This window comes from Staurois parvus, unplaced genomic scaffold, assembly GCF_062004578.1.
Source record: "Staurois parvus isolate SC_StPar_1 unplaced genomic scaffold, SC_StPar_1.0 ptg000048l, whole genome shotgun sequence".
Taxonomy (NCBI): domain Eukaryota; kingdom Metazoa; phylum Chordata; class Amphibia; order Anura; family Ranidae; genus Staurois; species Staurois parvus.
This window is the reverse complement of record NW_028317844.1, coordinates 21,835,996-21,853,044: the sequence shown is the minus strand read 5'-3', so window position 1 is coordinate 21,853,044 and position 17,049 is coordinate 21,835,996. Positions and strand designations below refer to the sequence as shown.

Here is a 17,049-nt window from a genome sequence, read left to right as displayed (position 1 = left end):
AGTAAAATACCAATATTTGGAACAGACATCCCACATTTTTTTTTAGACATGTTTGTGTATTTCTAAGACAACACTTGTGGTTAAGATGGAAGATAAAACACACAGTTGAGCCATGGTTTTACTGCTCCCCCTTAAGCTGCAAATAAAGTGCAGGGTTGTGTACATATATGCAGCAGCAAAAATAATCTTGTGCCCAGCATATTGGAAGTATGAGACAGCAGATTTCAGAGCCAAGCCATAAGATCCATTATCACTTGTAATGAATGGACAATCAAGAAAATATACCGAAGTGGACTCCTGTTGCTTGTTTTATGGATACTTTTGTTATATAAAATTATGCTTACTAACCCAAATAGATAAACAAACAGTGCCCTAAGTAATCAAAAATAGAAGTCCCAAAAACAAAATTAAATGAAATTGTCCTTCAAAATTTATTTATTTATTTATTTATTTATTTATCGAGTTTATATAGCGCCAAAGGGTTTGCTCAGCGCTGTACAATAGAGGGGGGACAATACATGAAACAGTACAGTAACATCAAACAGCACACAAGGGGTAAGAGGGCCCTACTCTTTCGAGCTTACAATCTAGGAGGGAGGGGGTAGAGGTACAGGAGGAAATGGCTGTGGGGGATGGAGTGGTAGGAGGAGGGAAGGGCAGCGGCTGTTAGGTGAGGGTGGGGTAGGCTTCCCTGAAGAGGTGGGTTTTCAGGGAGCGCCTGAAGGTGAGGAGGGAAGGTGACAGTCTGATGGGTTGGGGTAGTGAGTTCCAGAGGATGGGGGAGGACCTGGAGAAGTCTTGCAGTCGTGCGTGGGAGGAGGAGACCAGGGAGCAAGATAGAAGGAGGTCCTGTGAAGAGCGAAGGGTACGGGTAGGGTGGTATCTGGGAATCAGGTCGGTGAGGTAGTTAGGGGCAGTGTTGTGAATGGCTTTATAGGTCAGAGTGAGCAGTTTGAATTTAATGCGTTGGGCAATGGGGAGCCAGTGGAGGGAGAGGCAGAGGGGGGTGGCAGAGGTGGAGCGGCTGGTGAGGTGGATGAGTCTGGCAGCTGAGTTCAGGATGGTCTGAAGCGGGGTGAGTTTGCACTGGGGTAGGCCGGTGAGGAGGGAGTTGCAGTAGTCAAGGCGTGAGATAATCAGGGAGTGAACGAGTAGTTTAGTGGTGTCTGGGGTAAGGAAGGAGCGTATCTTGGAGATGTTCCGGAGGTGGAGCCTGCATGAGTTTGTGAGAGATTTGATATGAGGTTGAAAGGAAAGGTTTGAGTCCAGAATGACGCCAAGGACCTTGGCTTGCGGGGCGGGATTGATGGTGGTGTTGTTGGTAGTGATGGAAAGGATGGGGGGGGGGGCACGGGAAGGGGGAAAGACGAGAAGCTCGGTTTTGGAGAGGTTGAGTTTGAGGAAATGGAGCGACATCCAGTCAGAGATGTCGTTTAGGAGGTGAGTGATGCGGGCGGAGAATGTGGGGGTGAGGTGAGGGGTGGATAGGTAGATTTGAGTATCATCAGCATAGAGGTGGTAGTTGAAGCCGTGGGAGTGTATGAGTTTGCCAAGGGAGGAGGTGTAGATGGAGAAGAGAAGGGGTCCAAGGACAGAGCCCTGGGGGACCCCAACAGAGAGGGGGAGGGAAGAGGAGGTGGCGCCGTTGTAGCAAACGCTGAAGGAGCGTTGGGATAGGTAGGAGGAGAACCAGGAGAGAGCGGTGTCTCTGATGCCAAGGGAGAGTAGTTTATTAAGGAGGAGGGGGTGGTCGACTGTGTCAAAGGCCGCAGAGAGGTCTAGGAGAAGGAGGACAGAGTAGTCGCCTTTGGCTTTGGCGGTTAGTAGATCGTTGGTGATTTTGAGGAGGGCAGTTTCGGTGGAGTGTAGGGGACGGAAGCCGGACTGTAGTGGGTCAAGGAGGTTGTTGTCAGTTAGGTGGGCGCTTAGGCGATCGTAGACCAAGCGCTCAAGGAGCTTGGACGTGAGTGGCAGTAGGGAAATTGGTCTGAGGTTGTTGAGGTCAGTGGAGTCCAGGGAGGGCTTTTTGAGTATGGGGGTGATGTGCGCATGTTTTAGGGGGGAGGGGAAGACGCCAGTAGCGAGGGAGAGATTGAAGATGTGGGTAAGGGAGCGGATGAGGGAAGAGGGGGGTGACCGGAGGAGTTGAGAGGGGATAGGGTCCAGGGGGCAGGTAGTGAGGCGGGCTTCTGAGAAGACTCTGGTGACTTCCTCAGTGGTAGTAGGGCTGAAGGAGTGCAGTGATGGGGGGGTTACGGTAGGCAGGGCCTTGGGTGTGGTGGGGGGCAGTGCCGTTGCAAGGTCAGAGGAGGGGAGAGATGAGAGGGTGATGGAAGGGGGGAGGCTAGATGGGGAGGTAGACTGCAAGTTGACTATGTCCTTGCGGATTGCGTCAATCTTGCTATGGAGATGAGTGGCAATCTCGTGGGCGGTAAGTGAGGTACTGAGTGGAGGAGGGGGGGGAGAGAGCAGGGAGTTGAAGGTGGAGAAGAGTCGGCGAGGGCAGTTAGAGAGGGTGTTGATCAGGTCAACGAAGTAGGCCTGCTTGGCGGCGTGGAGGGAGGAGGTGTAGGTGAGGAAGGCAGATTTGTAGAGGGAGAATGCATGAGGGGACCTGGTTTTGCGCCATAGTCTCTCCAGCGCACGACTGCGACGTTTGAGGCATTTAGTGTGGTCGTTCTGCCATGGTTGGAGCGGTCTGGGTTTGATGTTGCGTGTGGTTAGGGGTGCCAGAGAGTCTAGGGTGGCTGATAGTGAGTCGTTGTACGCGGTGGTGGCTAGGTCAGGACATGACAGTGGAAGGATGCTGTCGTGCAAGCGGTCGGCAGCCGAGTGGAGGGGGGCCGGGTGCAGGTTGCGGCTGGTGATGGTTTGGCGCACTGGGGGGGGGGAGTTAGGGGAAGGGGAGATGGAGAACGTGAGGAGGTGGTGGTCGGAGAGAGGGAAGGGGGTGTTAGTGAAGTGGTTAAGGGTACAGAGGTGGGAGAAGACGAGGTCCAGGGTGTTCCCATTGATGTGGGTGGAGGATTGAGTGTGTTGTGTGAGCGCGAAGGAGGTGGTTAAGTGGAGGAGTCGAGAGGTAGCTGGGGTGTTGTCGTTGATGGGGATGTTGAAGTCCCCGAGGATGATGGTCGGTAGCTCAGAGGAGAGGAAGAAGGGAAGCCAGGCGGCGAAGTCATCCAGGAAGCGGGCTATGGATCCGGGGGGCCTGTAGATCACTGCGATCCTTAAGGGGGTGGGTGAGAAGAGCCGGATGCAGTGAGCCTCGAAGGAGGAGAAGGTTAGGGAGGGGGGGTTAGGGAGGACCTGGAAGGTGCTCAGCGGTGATAGGAGCAGGCCGACACCACCACCTTTGTGACCGCTCAGTCTTGGTGAAAATATATAAAGTCATTCATAAAGTTCAAAAACCTTTAAGTTGAAAGCCGCTTCCAAAGTGACTTCTGAGACCAAATCCTCAAAAAAAAACAAAACCTCAAACTCAGATAGTGTATTACCCTTATCAACTGTAAATATATTCACTCCATAATGCCTATGCATCACACACAACATTTACAGTTGACTTCAGTACCTGTAATAAACTGATTACTCTAAGGTCCCCGAAGAGGACACGTGGCCATCATTTAAGGTTAGAAAAAAAAGGAGGTTTATCCTTAGATTGTGGAAAGGGGTCTTTACTGTTAGAGCAGTAAAAAATATGTAACTTTCCCCAAGGATGTGGTACTAGCTGACAGTAATAACAATTTCAAATTTTTTTTTTTTAGATGTCCCTAAGAAGAATGAATTTACAGGACTATGGTTATTGTTAGAATAAAAACCACACACACCGATTGAACTGGTTGAACTGGCTGGCTCTGTGTCTTTTTTTCAACATTCTAGACCGAAACTGAAAATTCAGGATGCATTTGGTCAAAAACTGAAATGGACAGTTATATATACAGTATCTCAGAGAAGTGAGCATGTCTCCAGACCTAAACCCTATTGAGCATCTGTGGGGCATCCTCCAATGCAAGGTCTCTAACATCCACCAGCTCTGTGATGTCGTCATGGAGGAGTGGAAGAGGACTCCAGTGGCAACCTGTGAAGTTCTGGTGAACTCCATGCCCAAGAGGGTTAAGGCAGTGCTGGAAAATAATGGTGGCCACACAAAATATTGACACTTTGGGCCCAATTTGCACATTTTGACTTAGGGGTGTACTCACTTTTGTTGCCAGTGGTTTAGACATTAATGGCTGTATGTTGAGTTATTTTGAGGGGACAGCAAATTTACATTGTTATACAAACTGTACACTCACTACTTTACATTGTAGCAAAGTGTCATTTCTTCAGTGTTGTCACATGAAAAGATAGAATAAAATATTTACAAAAATGTGAGGGTTGTACTCACTTCTGTGAGATACTGTGTGTGTGTGTGTGTGTATATATATATATATATATATATATATATATATATATATATATATATATATATATATATATATATCTCTATCTATCTATCTTTTTAATTAAGATCATGAGTTTAAATGAATATGAATTATTTTCAGTGCCTTTTCGGCCAATAGGCTGCTTTCACAATAGGCAATTTTTGAAGCGCTTTGGTGTTAAAAAAAAAAAAAAGCACAAGAAAAATGCATCCCCATAAATTCAATGCAATGTCTTATCACTGGTCCGTTGTGTTTCCCTTGCGATGTGAAAAATACCTGTTTGCCGCATTTTTGGTGCATATTTGGCCAGTGAAAAAAAACTGCACCTCCCCATTGAGGCTTATTTCACACCAATGCCTTTTTAGTGCTTTTTGCAGAAACGCACTACAGTCCATTTTACATGGTTTCCTAAGGGACATTTTCACATATATGCTTTTTGAGCTGCTGTGTTTTTGGAAAGGGTAAGGAACTTCTTTAAAAGAAAATGTTACGTTTTTGGTTCAATAGACGTAAATAGAGACGCTGCATAAAATGCATGTAGTGTGTTTTTGACACTTTTTCATGGTTTTTATGTATTTTGCATTTTTATTCTGCCCCCCAAATAGTTGGGCAAAAAAAAAAAAAAAAAAAAAAATTGACCCCCCCCCCCCCCCCAAGAAAAAAATTGCATGTGCAAAAATCCAAAAACACTGCAAAACAAACAAAACACAAACTGCACTGGTGTGACCCAGGCCTGAAATGCATTGAAAACGCAGCAAAAAACACATTAAAATGCACACGTGTTGCGTATGAGTCACATGACCTGTGAAAAATGCACCATAAACGGGGTAAAATCGTGGCAAAAATCGTATGTTTTTGGCAGCCATTATCAGCACCTTTTTTTCTATCGGCAATGTGCCAACAATACTATTTCTGGCTTTTACATACATACATAACCTCGATCCCCTCATGTTTTGCATTGTATTGGTATTGTTCTGTCACATGTTCTGTCCCCCTTTGTAATGTACAGCGCTGAGCGAACTATTGGCGCTTTATAAATACTGTATAATAATAATAATAACCTACTCCCTGCCACATTCTAAGCCCAATCAATCTGGCCCTGTAAATGACGGACGCAAGGCAGTTCTCTCGTTCTGGGAGGACGTCATATGATGTCCTCCCACTCTAACCGCAGGGGTGCACAGCGCGGCAATCAGTGGTGCTCTGTGTCCCTGGGACACAGCGGATCACCGATCAACGGAAATGTCGGCACTGTCATGTGATCAGCTGTGTCCAATGAGAGCTGGTCGCATGTAAATAAGGAAATGCAGGTTATCAGCGTGACAGCTCGTGAGGAGAGGAGAGCCGGTAATCGGCATTAGTCAGAGGGGACATGTACACTGATCATCAGGGCACTGATCATCAGTATGCCCTGATGATCAATATAGCCCCATCAGTGCCACCTGTCAGTGCCCATCAATGCCACATATCAGTGTCTACAAATGCACATCAACGCCACATATCAGTGCCCATCTGAGCTGCCTTTCAGTGCCGCCTATCAGTGCTGCCAGTCAGTACTACCTATCAGTGCCAGTCAGTGCCGCCTATCAGAGATGCCTGTCAACACCCATCAGTGCTACCTACCAGTGCCTCTTTATCAGTGCTGCCTATCATTGCCCATCACTGCAGCCTCATTAGCGCACATCAGCGAAGGAGAAAAATCACTTATTTTTATAACAGAAACTAAGAAAAAACTTTTTTTTCTAAAATTTCAGTTGTTTTTGGTTTGTTTAGCAAAAAATAAAAAACCCATAGGTGATTAAATACCACCAAAAGAAAGCTCTGTCTCAAAAAATGATAAAAATTTGATATGAGTACAATGTTGCATGACCGCGCAACTGTCATTCAAAGTGCGACAGCACTGAAAGCTGGAAATTGGCCTGGGCAGGAAATGTGTATAAGTGCCCTGTAGGCAAGTGGTTAAAGTAGGATGCCAGCTTTCATTTGACTTTAAATAGTTCCCTTGGACAAAGCTGGTCCAACAAACTATTTCCATTAAATTAGCTACATACAGTATGCAGAGCTGTGATCAGAAGCAGTACGGGAGACATTCCACCTGCTGCAGAAACAAATTCGAGTCCCTTAAATGCTTCTCTGTCATTCACAGGAAGCCTTTTATTTCTTTTAATGAATACAAGACTTCCTCTGATTGGCTGAGGTAAAAACTGAGATATCATTCATCCGCCTCTCCACCATGTCCAAACATAGAAAGCCCAATATTCATTGTTAAAAATACAAGGCTTCTCCTGAATGGCAGAGAAGCATTCAGGCCGAATCAATTTTCTTCTAAAGACGTGAAGTAGCCCGTATTGCTGTGGAACACTGCGCCACATGCAGTATGTAGTGCAGACTACAACAGTATGATACAATGCACAAAAGCGGCTGCACAGTAATTATTATACAGTATTTATATAACGCCAATCTAAAGGGAGACAGTACAGTTACAGTACAACAAAATACAAGAGGGTCAAGAGAGCCCTGCTCGCATCTAATACATGGAATAGAAGTAGTTTGGGTCAGATTGGCCAAATGAAAAGCTGGAATTCTACTCTATAGTAGAACTAAAGGCAAAACTTTTCTTTTCATTTTGGAAAGAGTAAGGTAGGGTTATAACCCTTGTCAGAATATTTCTTGCAATCCAGTGTCCCACTGGGGATACTTCCCTTCACTTCCTGTCGCATAGCCAAAACAGGAAGAGAGAGAAAATACCTGCAAATTATGGGAATGCCTTAGGGACCCCCAGGTCACTAGAACTAGTGTCCCTATTGGAACATTTCCCCTCTATTACTTTTCTAGGGATAACCCAAAATGTGCGTTTTCTTTTACTTTCAATAATAATGGTAAACAGGACAAATAGAGAGGGAGAATCTCCCTAATGGGGGCATAGACAGCAATACAAATCTGACAAGTGTTCTACTCCGCCTCCACTCTATCTAAAATAAAAAACCACAAAAGAAACACAAAAAAAAAATCAGTTTATTTCTTTACTTCCCAGGTGTGTCACAGGACAAGGTACAGGTCATAATCTCAGCAGAAGCGCTTCTTGAAATTACACTGTGAGAAGACTCCTCCCCGACCTATTGATACTCCCCCTCCAGCTATTCCTTGCCACACCTTCCCCTACAATAAATACCCAGTATTATGTCTAGCAGTGACACCCCCTTCCCCTTCTTCAAGTAATAGCAACTGACTACTAAACCTAAGCACTGTCACATGGGAGGGGGTCACACGCTCCTCATGATCAAAAGGTCCAGGGATTTTGCTCTGGCTGAGGTAGAGAAAGAAGTATCAGTGGGCCAGAGGGTATCACAGTATTTCTTTAAAACAGGGGTGGGCATCTGTGGCCCTCCAGCTGTTGTAGAACTACAAGTCCCATGAGGCATTGCAAAACTGACAATACAAGCATGACTCCCAAAGGCAGAAGCATGATGAGACTTGTATTTCACCAACAGCTGGAGGGCCACAGTTGCCCAGCCCTGCTTTAAAATGATTCCTGAAGACTGCCTTCCAAAACCTTCTGGCAAAGACCACACAGCCATTGCTCTATTACAAATGAAGTAAAATCAAGGCTCCATGCACACTGGGTGTTTTAATAACGCTGGCAAAGTTATGTTAAAAACAGGAGTTTTTCAGCATTCTTGCATTAGTGTTTAGCCGCATTTTTTAGCGTTTTTTTTTGCTCAAAGAAAGTCCAAAAAACACCAGTTTTTTGCGTTATACTGTGTTTTTCAGTATTAGAGCGTTTTTACAGCTAAAAAACTCCATTGACAGACAGGGCGACTTGGCTCCACCCTCAGCTCCCTCGTCACAGAATTTGACTGACAGCAGCAAGATCTGACCATCATTTGCTTTAGTATGGTGGTGCTCAACCTTTGAGAGACCAGGGTCCAATAAATGCTTTAAAACGTTTCCATGACCCAACAGTAAAAAATTTGGTAAAATGAATTTTAACTTAGGTAAACAGACAACCAACCAATAACATCCAGCCCCTTCAATACCTTTCTGCAGTAATCCCCACACAGTGATGTGGAATTTTTTAAAACAACATCTTGTCCAAGAGATTAAATAGGGGTCCCACTACTTGTCCTGATTAAAAGAATTTTTTTTTTTAACCAAAACAATATTTATATAATTTCTTTATTGATCGCAAGCAGGGTTGATTTTTTTTTCTATCAGGCAAGAGGTGCTTTTGGGAATGTCTGCGGCTTTATGGCGACTTAAACGTTTAATGCTGTTTATCACCTACTAACCTCCCTGCCTGTTTTCAGCACCACACCTGGGGACTAACAAGTAGCAGTAGACCTTGCAGTGTAACGAGTACCGATTGGGTGCTCATCAAGAAAGGGGTGTGTCGGGCTCGCTTAACGCTTAGCAGAAACGCATCTGCTAAATGAGGCGCTGGTCCAAACGATAAAAAACAAAACAAAAAAAAAACCTTTATTGCTTCAGGTTACCTTCACATTTTGTACCATATTACATTTTCACCCGTTTTTTTTTTTTTTTAAGCGGAACATGCAACATGTTCCCACTGCTGGAGTCACTGCCTGCTCTGTGCATCTAGAGACAGCTGGATGGGGATTTTCTCCCCCAGCTAGCTGTCGCCATTTCTAATTTTTCATTCGCTCACAGAATTCTGTAATGGAAAACTAAAGGTCCCAACAGCCTTTGCGCTGTTGAACGCTGTGGTATTTCATAGTCTCTTCCTGGCAGTGTGCATCTGCCTGCCCGTACGAGGTATGAGCACCCAGATACACTGACAACCTATAGGAGTCCTGCATAGCACCCACAATCTGCTGATGGCTGGTGCAATGCTTTCTAGGATCCAAGTTAAAATAACAATAAATGGACAATTTTTATATGCCAATTATTATTATTTTTTTTGAAGGTGAACTTATCCTTTAAAGGGCAAAAAAAAAAAAAAAAAAAAAAAGTAAACCCTGCTTGTCCATAGGACTAAATGTAACCCCCCCCCCCCCAAAAAAAAACCTGCTCGGTGCCCGGAACTGCATGTCCTGGGCATCGGGCCAAGTGATTTGTGCATCCCTGTCACACCAGCACCATGAATCTGAATCATATCGTGAATTTAGAATTCACAGCAGAACCCTCCTTCTTTCAGTGCTCCATCCCGACATGCACCTTGCATTAGCCACTACATTTACCATGCCTGCTGCTGTTGGGATGCCAGCAAGGTTGATGCAGAGAGAGAAGGCAGCATATCACTCTTGACACTGCAGCTCCCTTTAAGGCAGTGGTTCTCAACCTTCCTAATGCCGTGACCCTTTAATACAGTTCCTCATGTTGTGGTGACCCCAACCATAAAATTATTTACCCAGTAATTATAATTCATGAGTGTCGTTTTACCTCCAATACTGCTGCTTTCAACACAGTAGCTGCTTTTAACAGAGTAGCTGCTTTCAACACAGTAGCTGCTCTTTACACATCAGAAATATGTGTTTTCTGATGGTCTTAGGGGACCCCTGTGAAAGGGTCATTCGACCCCCAAAGGGGTCGCGACCCACAGGTTGAGAACCACTGCTTTAAGGAATGCCCTAGGTCCAAATCTAAAGAGGCCTCTCTCTTGCCTTCCCCTGGCCTGGCAGCTAAAACAGACTGCTAGTGTTTTGTTGTTTATGTGTGCCACCTTGTAAAGGTATTGACTGCTTTCCCTTCTCCTGGGTTGTGGGCCTGAAATCTACTGCTGTCACAGTACACCAGTGTGGTAGGTAGGCAGCGGTTGAGAAAACACATTTTAGGAACTTTTCAGGATTACAATGAATTATTTAAACTTCTCTTCAACCTCACTGAAAGGCACCTGTGGGCTGCCTATCTCCCGGATGGGCACACTAAATGTACACAATCAGCACTAGCTCTGCAGCACCAGCTACAACAGTAGCTGTCAAGCCTGGCCCTGGCAGTACAGTCAGTACCTACAAGGTGGCCACACAAACAACTGCAACCTCTGTGAAAAGTGACAGCTGTGAAGCAGTAGCCTGGCAGCAGGGAGGCTGTGGCCCAGCAGTTCAGAATCACTCCTCTAGCAGGGCTCGACAAATCCCAAGTGCCAGGTCACCATGGCGACTAGAAATTGCGTCCTGGTGCCTAGGATTTTGTCAGCCCATTCACTGTTGGAACCAGGCGGGGCACTGCCGACAGAGGGTACCTAGCCGTGCAGAGCACAATCCCAGATTCGGCAAAGCAGGCCTGGACTGGCCATAGGCGGGGCCGCACGTCTGAACATTCCGACACCGAGCACCAAGATGTTTGCATCCGTGCCATTTGCCGACACAGATGCGAACAAGGATGACAAGTTCAATAAGCTTCCACTGGCTCTGGTAATCGTGCTCCTGATGATTGTCCCACAGTACATGTGGCCAGGCATCTGTACCAGGCAGAGGACAAGAGTCTGGCCAAACCCAGCCCCAAACTTAATTTCAGTGCCGATGGGCCACCAAGGAAGGCAAACCCCAACATCAACTGGAACGACCTGATCGCCCCCCCGCACTTCCAGAAGACCAGGGGCACCAACCTCGGCCTGCAACACCTGCCTGGAGCAATTGCGCAAGGCCAGCCAGAAGAAGTGCACTCGTCATCGGCTCAGCAAGAAGGAGACCTGGCCCCTTCCCAGGTCCCCATCGGCAGACGGAACCAACCAACTGCGCACCCACCACAATGGAAAACAAGAAGATCTGGCCCAAACACTCCAGGTGACCAACCCCCGTGGTTTACCCCCAGTCAGGGGTGTCACACCCACACCACTTTGACAGCTGGGGAGCACAAAGGAGACCTAGCAATCCTCTTTGTGTCACATCACAGCCCGCATCCTCACCACTGGGGCGCACAGCACACAGAAGGTTTTTCATGAACAGAGAAGATGAATGTAAAAAACCTTCTGCCTTTTGAGCCGCTTTAAAAAAGAACTTCCTAAATACACAAAATATAACTGGATACTAATTTTTTAGAGGTAGTAATGACAAGGGTATTTGAGGGCAAGAAAAGTTTAAACAAGTCCCAATGATGGATTTTGTTCTAAATTCCAGAAATTGGGCATTAAATTTGAGCTTGAAGGCAAAACATTTTTTTTCTTTCTGAATAGAGAGAGTTATAATCCTTATCAGGTTTTTTTGCCATGTGTGTCCAATTGATGGGATTTCTATTCACTTCCTGTCCGAATCCCAAAACAGGAAGTGAGAATAAATCCTTTCAAAGTGAGGGAATCCCTGTTTGTTACCAGGGTCACCATAACTAGTGTCCCCATGGAAGGACTTTCCCTCTATGCTCTGGGGACAAGTCAAAATTTTGGATGTTCTTTCACTTTCATGCACAATTGTAACAGTAAACAGGACAAATAGAGAGGTTGAATCTACCCAATAGGGGCACAGACAGCACTAAATACCTGACAGGTGTTTAATCCTTCTCCACTCTATCCAAAACCAAAATTAAAAAAAAAAAACTAAGCTGGGAACACACCAGGGGTGTGAAAATGTTTGAAAAAACTACTATTTCAGGGACTAAATAGGGCCCAAATCTTTAGCCCTTTCACTGCCAGAGCCCTTTTTGCATTTTTTGCACACGGTCAAAAAATCATTTTAGGCCTAAAGATTACATAAAACCCACAAACATGATATATTTTCTGAAATCAGAGACCCTAGAGAATAAAATAGTGGTAGTTCCAATTTTAAGATTGCAGCGAGAAAATAGATATCCAACTTGTCAAACCTTCAATTTGTGCGTGCTCGTGAAATGGCAACAAACTTCAGTACCCTATATTTTCTATAGGTCGACACTTTTAAAGCTCCTTAAGTGTCACCAGTTTAATGTTATGGAGGAGTTCTTGTGCGAGAATTATTGCTCTCATTCTGGCGTGCACGGTGATATGTGACATGTGTATTGCAATCGATGGTTTCATTCGTAGGCGCCCCAGCATGTGCTTTTACGCTTGTACGTGCCTATATGTGGGGGTGGAGGCCTCAATATTTTTTTTGGGGGGGATGGTATGTGCTTGGGTGTAACTTTAATTTTTTACAATGATGAAAAAAAAAGTTTTTTTTTTTTTTTAACATAGGGGACAAAGTTCCCTATGTGATGATTTTTGGTGACAGGTTCTCTTTGAGACATCCAAGGTCTAAAAGAACCTGCCATGTCTCCCCACTGTTCCACTGAATGTAATGTGGTGCACAGCGCGCCATATTACATTCTTTCCCGGGAATTGCATTACAATCTCTCAACGGGGACCCAGGAGTGACATCATAACACCACTTCTGGGTCAGCACAGGAAGGGGAGATGAGCGGACTTGTCCACTCTTCTCCCTCCCCTCTAGCCGATGGCAAGCTAGGCCTACAGATGGGCAGGTGGAGCCCAGGAAACCTCGGGGGGGGGGGGGTATGGGGCGCGGAGAGGCTGGCACTGTGTGGAAGTGACAGCTTGCCCACATCAGGGCTAAAGGTAGAAAAAAAACTACCTGTGCTGGGTGTCAGGCGTTAGGAATCCAACATCCCTGCACACTATTAGTTACTTTTCTTTCGGCCAGCAGGCAGATTCCTGCATCCACACAAGCAATGTGAGTGCAGGAATTGCAACCCTAACCTCCCACTGGGGCACTGTGTTCTGATATTGGGGATTCTTTGCTGTCAGAATACACTGATCAGGACTGCAGTCAAATGGCAGCAAGCCACTGATCGAAAAAGGTATTCCAGCAGTCCTCTTTGACAGAAGCCTAACGATTGGCTTCTGATGAACTACGCACAGATTGAAATTTAGCCGATCCCTGCTGAACCAGGAAAATTTTGATCTATGTGTACCTAGCTTTATTTATACTTTAACAATAAAGTAAAATCATACGAATGTGACATAAAGACCTTAGAAACTAAGCTCCTTAAAGGCACAAACTTATGTGAATGTACAATATGTTCAGCAGGGCTCGACAATTCCCAGGTTGCCATGGCGACCAGAAACCGCATCCTGGCACCTGGGCCCCCACCAGCCCACACTGCCCCGTGCTCCCCCAGCTTACATCCTCACCCAGCTCTTCTCCCCCGCCCCACAGAGTGGAGCTCAGCCCAGAGTTCCAGGACCCTCGGAGTCTCTCCTCATCCTTACCTGTGCACAGAGTCCAGGTGGAGCACAGAGTCCTAGACAGCCCCACGAAAGCCACGTTCCCCCCCAGAGGACACTGCAGGCCTGCCCACCACTGCACAGTCACTCCCATCAGAGCACCCATGGAGCAGAGGACGTGGCCTCCCACACCAACCGCTCCATTCACACCACTGGACGAGTGCTCAGAGGACAGCCAGCCGCACACCGGAGCCTGTCAATGCTGCCTTCAACTGTGGCGGCGCTCCCCACTAGAGGACCAGAGCCAGGGGGGCCACCAAGTGTGACAGCAGACAGGCCCACCTCCAGCACAACGCTAACAACCAGGCTACCCTTCCTGGCATCAAAACCTCTCCATTGACACCATCTGAAAGAGCCACAGCTGGACAGGTGAGAGCTGTACCGCTGCCTCCTACCTGTCCTGCTGCCCACACCAGTGCCACGGCCCCTCTCCTGTCCTGCTGCCCCCCTTCCTGGAACATTGCCCCCCACCTATGACACTGCCCCCAGTTGGCTCCTAACCTTTTTAGCTGGCTCTCAGATTCTAAGTAAATTTAGCAAGCCCTGATGTATAGCACTGTATAAATTGTAAATACCTGTAATAATTAAAATACATAAAATGACATGATCATGTAACAATTACCCTTGTACATCCATCCTTCCATCTCCGATACAGGCAGAATATCTCACCTGAAAGCCATGTCATCTGTGTGTAGTCACCATTGACAATATGCAAACCCATAGGAGTCTGCAATGACAATGGCCATACCTATTGAATTGTGCAATGACTATACCCGTGAAAGTCTACAATGACAATATACTCATAAAAGTGGACAATGACCATAGCCATGGGAGCCTACAATGACCACAGTCGTGGGAGCCTACACCAATGACCACAGTCGTGGGAGCCTACACCAATGACCAGAGTCGTGGGAGCCTACACCAATGACCACAGTTGTGAAAGTCTACAGTGACCACAGTCGTGAGAGCCTACAGTGACCATAACCATACCCATAAAAGTGGACAATGACCGTATTTGACGGAGCCTGCAACGACCAAAAGCCGAGGAAGCCTGCAACGACCAAAAGCCGAGGAAGCCTGCAACGACCGCAGTGGTGACGGTCTACGACAACGACCGCAGTGGTGACGGTCTACGACAACGACCGCAGTGGTGACGGTCTACGACAACGACCGCAGTGGTGACGGTCTACGACAACGACCGCAGTGGTGACGGTCTACGACAACGACCGCAGTGGTGACGGTCTACGACAACGACCGCAGTGGTGACGGTCTACGACAACGACCGCAGTGGTGACGGTCTACGACAACGACCGCAGTGGTGACGGTCTACGACAACGACCGCAGTGGTGACGGTCTACGACAACAACCATACCCATGAAAGTGCACAATGATAGCCATGAAGTGTACATTGCCCATACTCATGGAAGTCTATAGTGACAAGGACCACAGTCAAGGAATCTTACATTGTAGTGAAATGCACACTACTGGATGACACACAGGTGACAATGACAAGTGACGTGAAAGGCTGTGTCCCCCAAAGCACCTAGGTGTCCGTATCTCACCTCTTCCACCTCGATCTCCTTGTAGTCGATCTCCTCGAAGTTGAGTACTGGGGGGGTTTCAATCATGTCAGCGGAGGAGGCAGACATGCCGCGCCTTCACCGAGCAATTCCGGGCCTCGGCCAGAGGCTGACAGCAGCTCTTACAGCAGGAGATTAGAAGGTCCGGGGCCACCGTACACTCGGCCTTCACTGGCGGCCCCGGCCCTGCGACGTCCGAGCCCCCCCCACTGCACGGCCCAGCCGTACGGCTCACACACACCACGGACGAGGCAGAGAGGGAGCTGCGGCCGCCGCTACGCTGGCACCCTCCCGAACCGAGCATACATGCAGCGACCCAAGCTGCAAAGGCCGGGAGCAGACTGGCGGTGAATGGGGCGGTGCTACCGACTACGTCAGACACTTTCCAAAGAATTCAGAGGAAGTTTTTTTTTTTTACAAACTTTATGAAGACTTTTGATCTTGAACAAAGATAATGCAGTTTGTGTTACATTTTGTAGGAAACGTGCGGTGAACAAATACCTAGGCTGCGATTCATTAACTCTCCTTTTAAAAATGCCTCTTGACTGGCTGGCAAAGTGATTTAAAGGTTTCACGCAGCTGTCTAGTATCCTAGATCCTGCCCTATTGTGTCTGCACCCTCACGATCCAAGACATTCAGTGCTGTACAGAGGAGGAGAGGAGTGTCAAAGTGTGCTCCCCAGCTGACCAGCCGCTGACCTGCCTCTGACCAGCCACTGACCTGCCACTGACCAGCCTATGACCTGCTGACTGCAGTGATCACCTAGCCAACAGTCACACCATGGTCCCCACATCAGCACAGCAATGCGGGCCCACCTAACCACTCAACACCAAAACCTATTCTTCATTTGGGGTTCATTCAACCGCACTGACACCAAATTGTATGGTGTCAAAAGGGGCAGTAGCAACAATCCAGGGTTAACTTTTCTCTCAGCAACACCAACCATTATGGTTTTTTTTATAACACACTGACACCAATAATTTGGGTTTTATTATATGTCACTGACACAAACAATGTGGGTTTTAGTATATCTCACTGACACCAACAATGTGGGTTTTATTATATCCCACTGACACTAACGATTTGGGTTTTGTTATAGCCCACTGACAACATTTTGGGCTTTATTATATCCCACTGACACCAATAATTTGGGTTTTAGTATATCTCACTGACACCAAACAATGTGGGTTTTATTATATCCCACTGACACCAACAATGTGGGTTTTATTATATCCCACTGACACCAACAATGTGGGTTTTATTATATCCCACTGGCACCAACAATTTGGGTTTTGTTATAGCCTACTGACAACAACATTTTGGGCTTTATTATATCCCACTGACACCAACAATTTGGGTTTTATTATATCCTACTGACACCAACAGTGTGGGTTTTATTATATCTCACTGACACCAGCAATTAGGTTTTTTTATATCCCACTGACACCAACAATTTGGGTTTTATTACTATCCAACTGACACAAACAGTTTTGGTTTTATTATATCCCACTGTCACCAATGCTTTGAGTTTTATTATATTCCACTGACATAACAAAGGGGCAGGTGTTTCTGTAGTCCACAGAGAGAACTGATCAGACTGCTATCTGATATGAATGTGTCACAGAAAGCTGTGAGTGTAATGGATTACTGGCAGGATCATCAGATACTTTGTGTTCCTATTGGGCAGACATTAACAAAACACTTTCAATGGTAATTTTAACAGACAAAAAGGGAGGAAATAAAAGAATGGCTTTGATAGGGTTTACACATGGATGTCTCACCCCCAGCCCACTGACTGGACAGCAGGAGCAGGAGCAGACTGATGAGGTCTCACTTCTGCTTGCTCTATCATCCTATGAACACGTTTCCTCTCAGCGTAATTGAATACAGCACATC

The 17,049-nt window shown here is 46.5% G+C and overlaps 1 protein-coding gene across 3 annotated transcripts in view; it reads right to left on the bottom strand.

Annotated features, from left to right (window-relative positions):
- MAP3K7 (mitogen-activated protein kinase kinase kinase 7) overlaps positions 1-15,517 on the bottom strand; it is an 82,175-nt gene extending 66,658 nt beyond the window's left edge. For 2 of the 3 annotated variants that reach the window (XM_089665384.1, XM_089665386.1), the window contains exon 1: positions 15,135-15,517. In XM_089665384.1, the coding sequence (XP_089521510.1) occupies positions 15,135-15,221 (87 nt within the window). In that variant the 5' untranslated portion in view covers positions 15,222-15,517. The remainder of the gene's footprint in view (positions 1-15,134) is intronic. The other variant, XM_089665385.1, reaches the window with a different exon arrangement.
- Between the last annotated feature and the right edge of the window lie 1,532 nt (positions 15,518-17,049).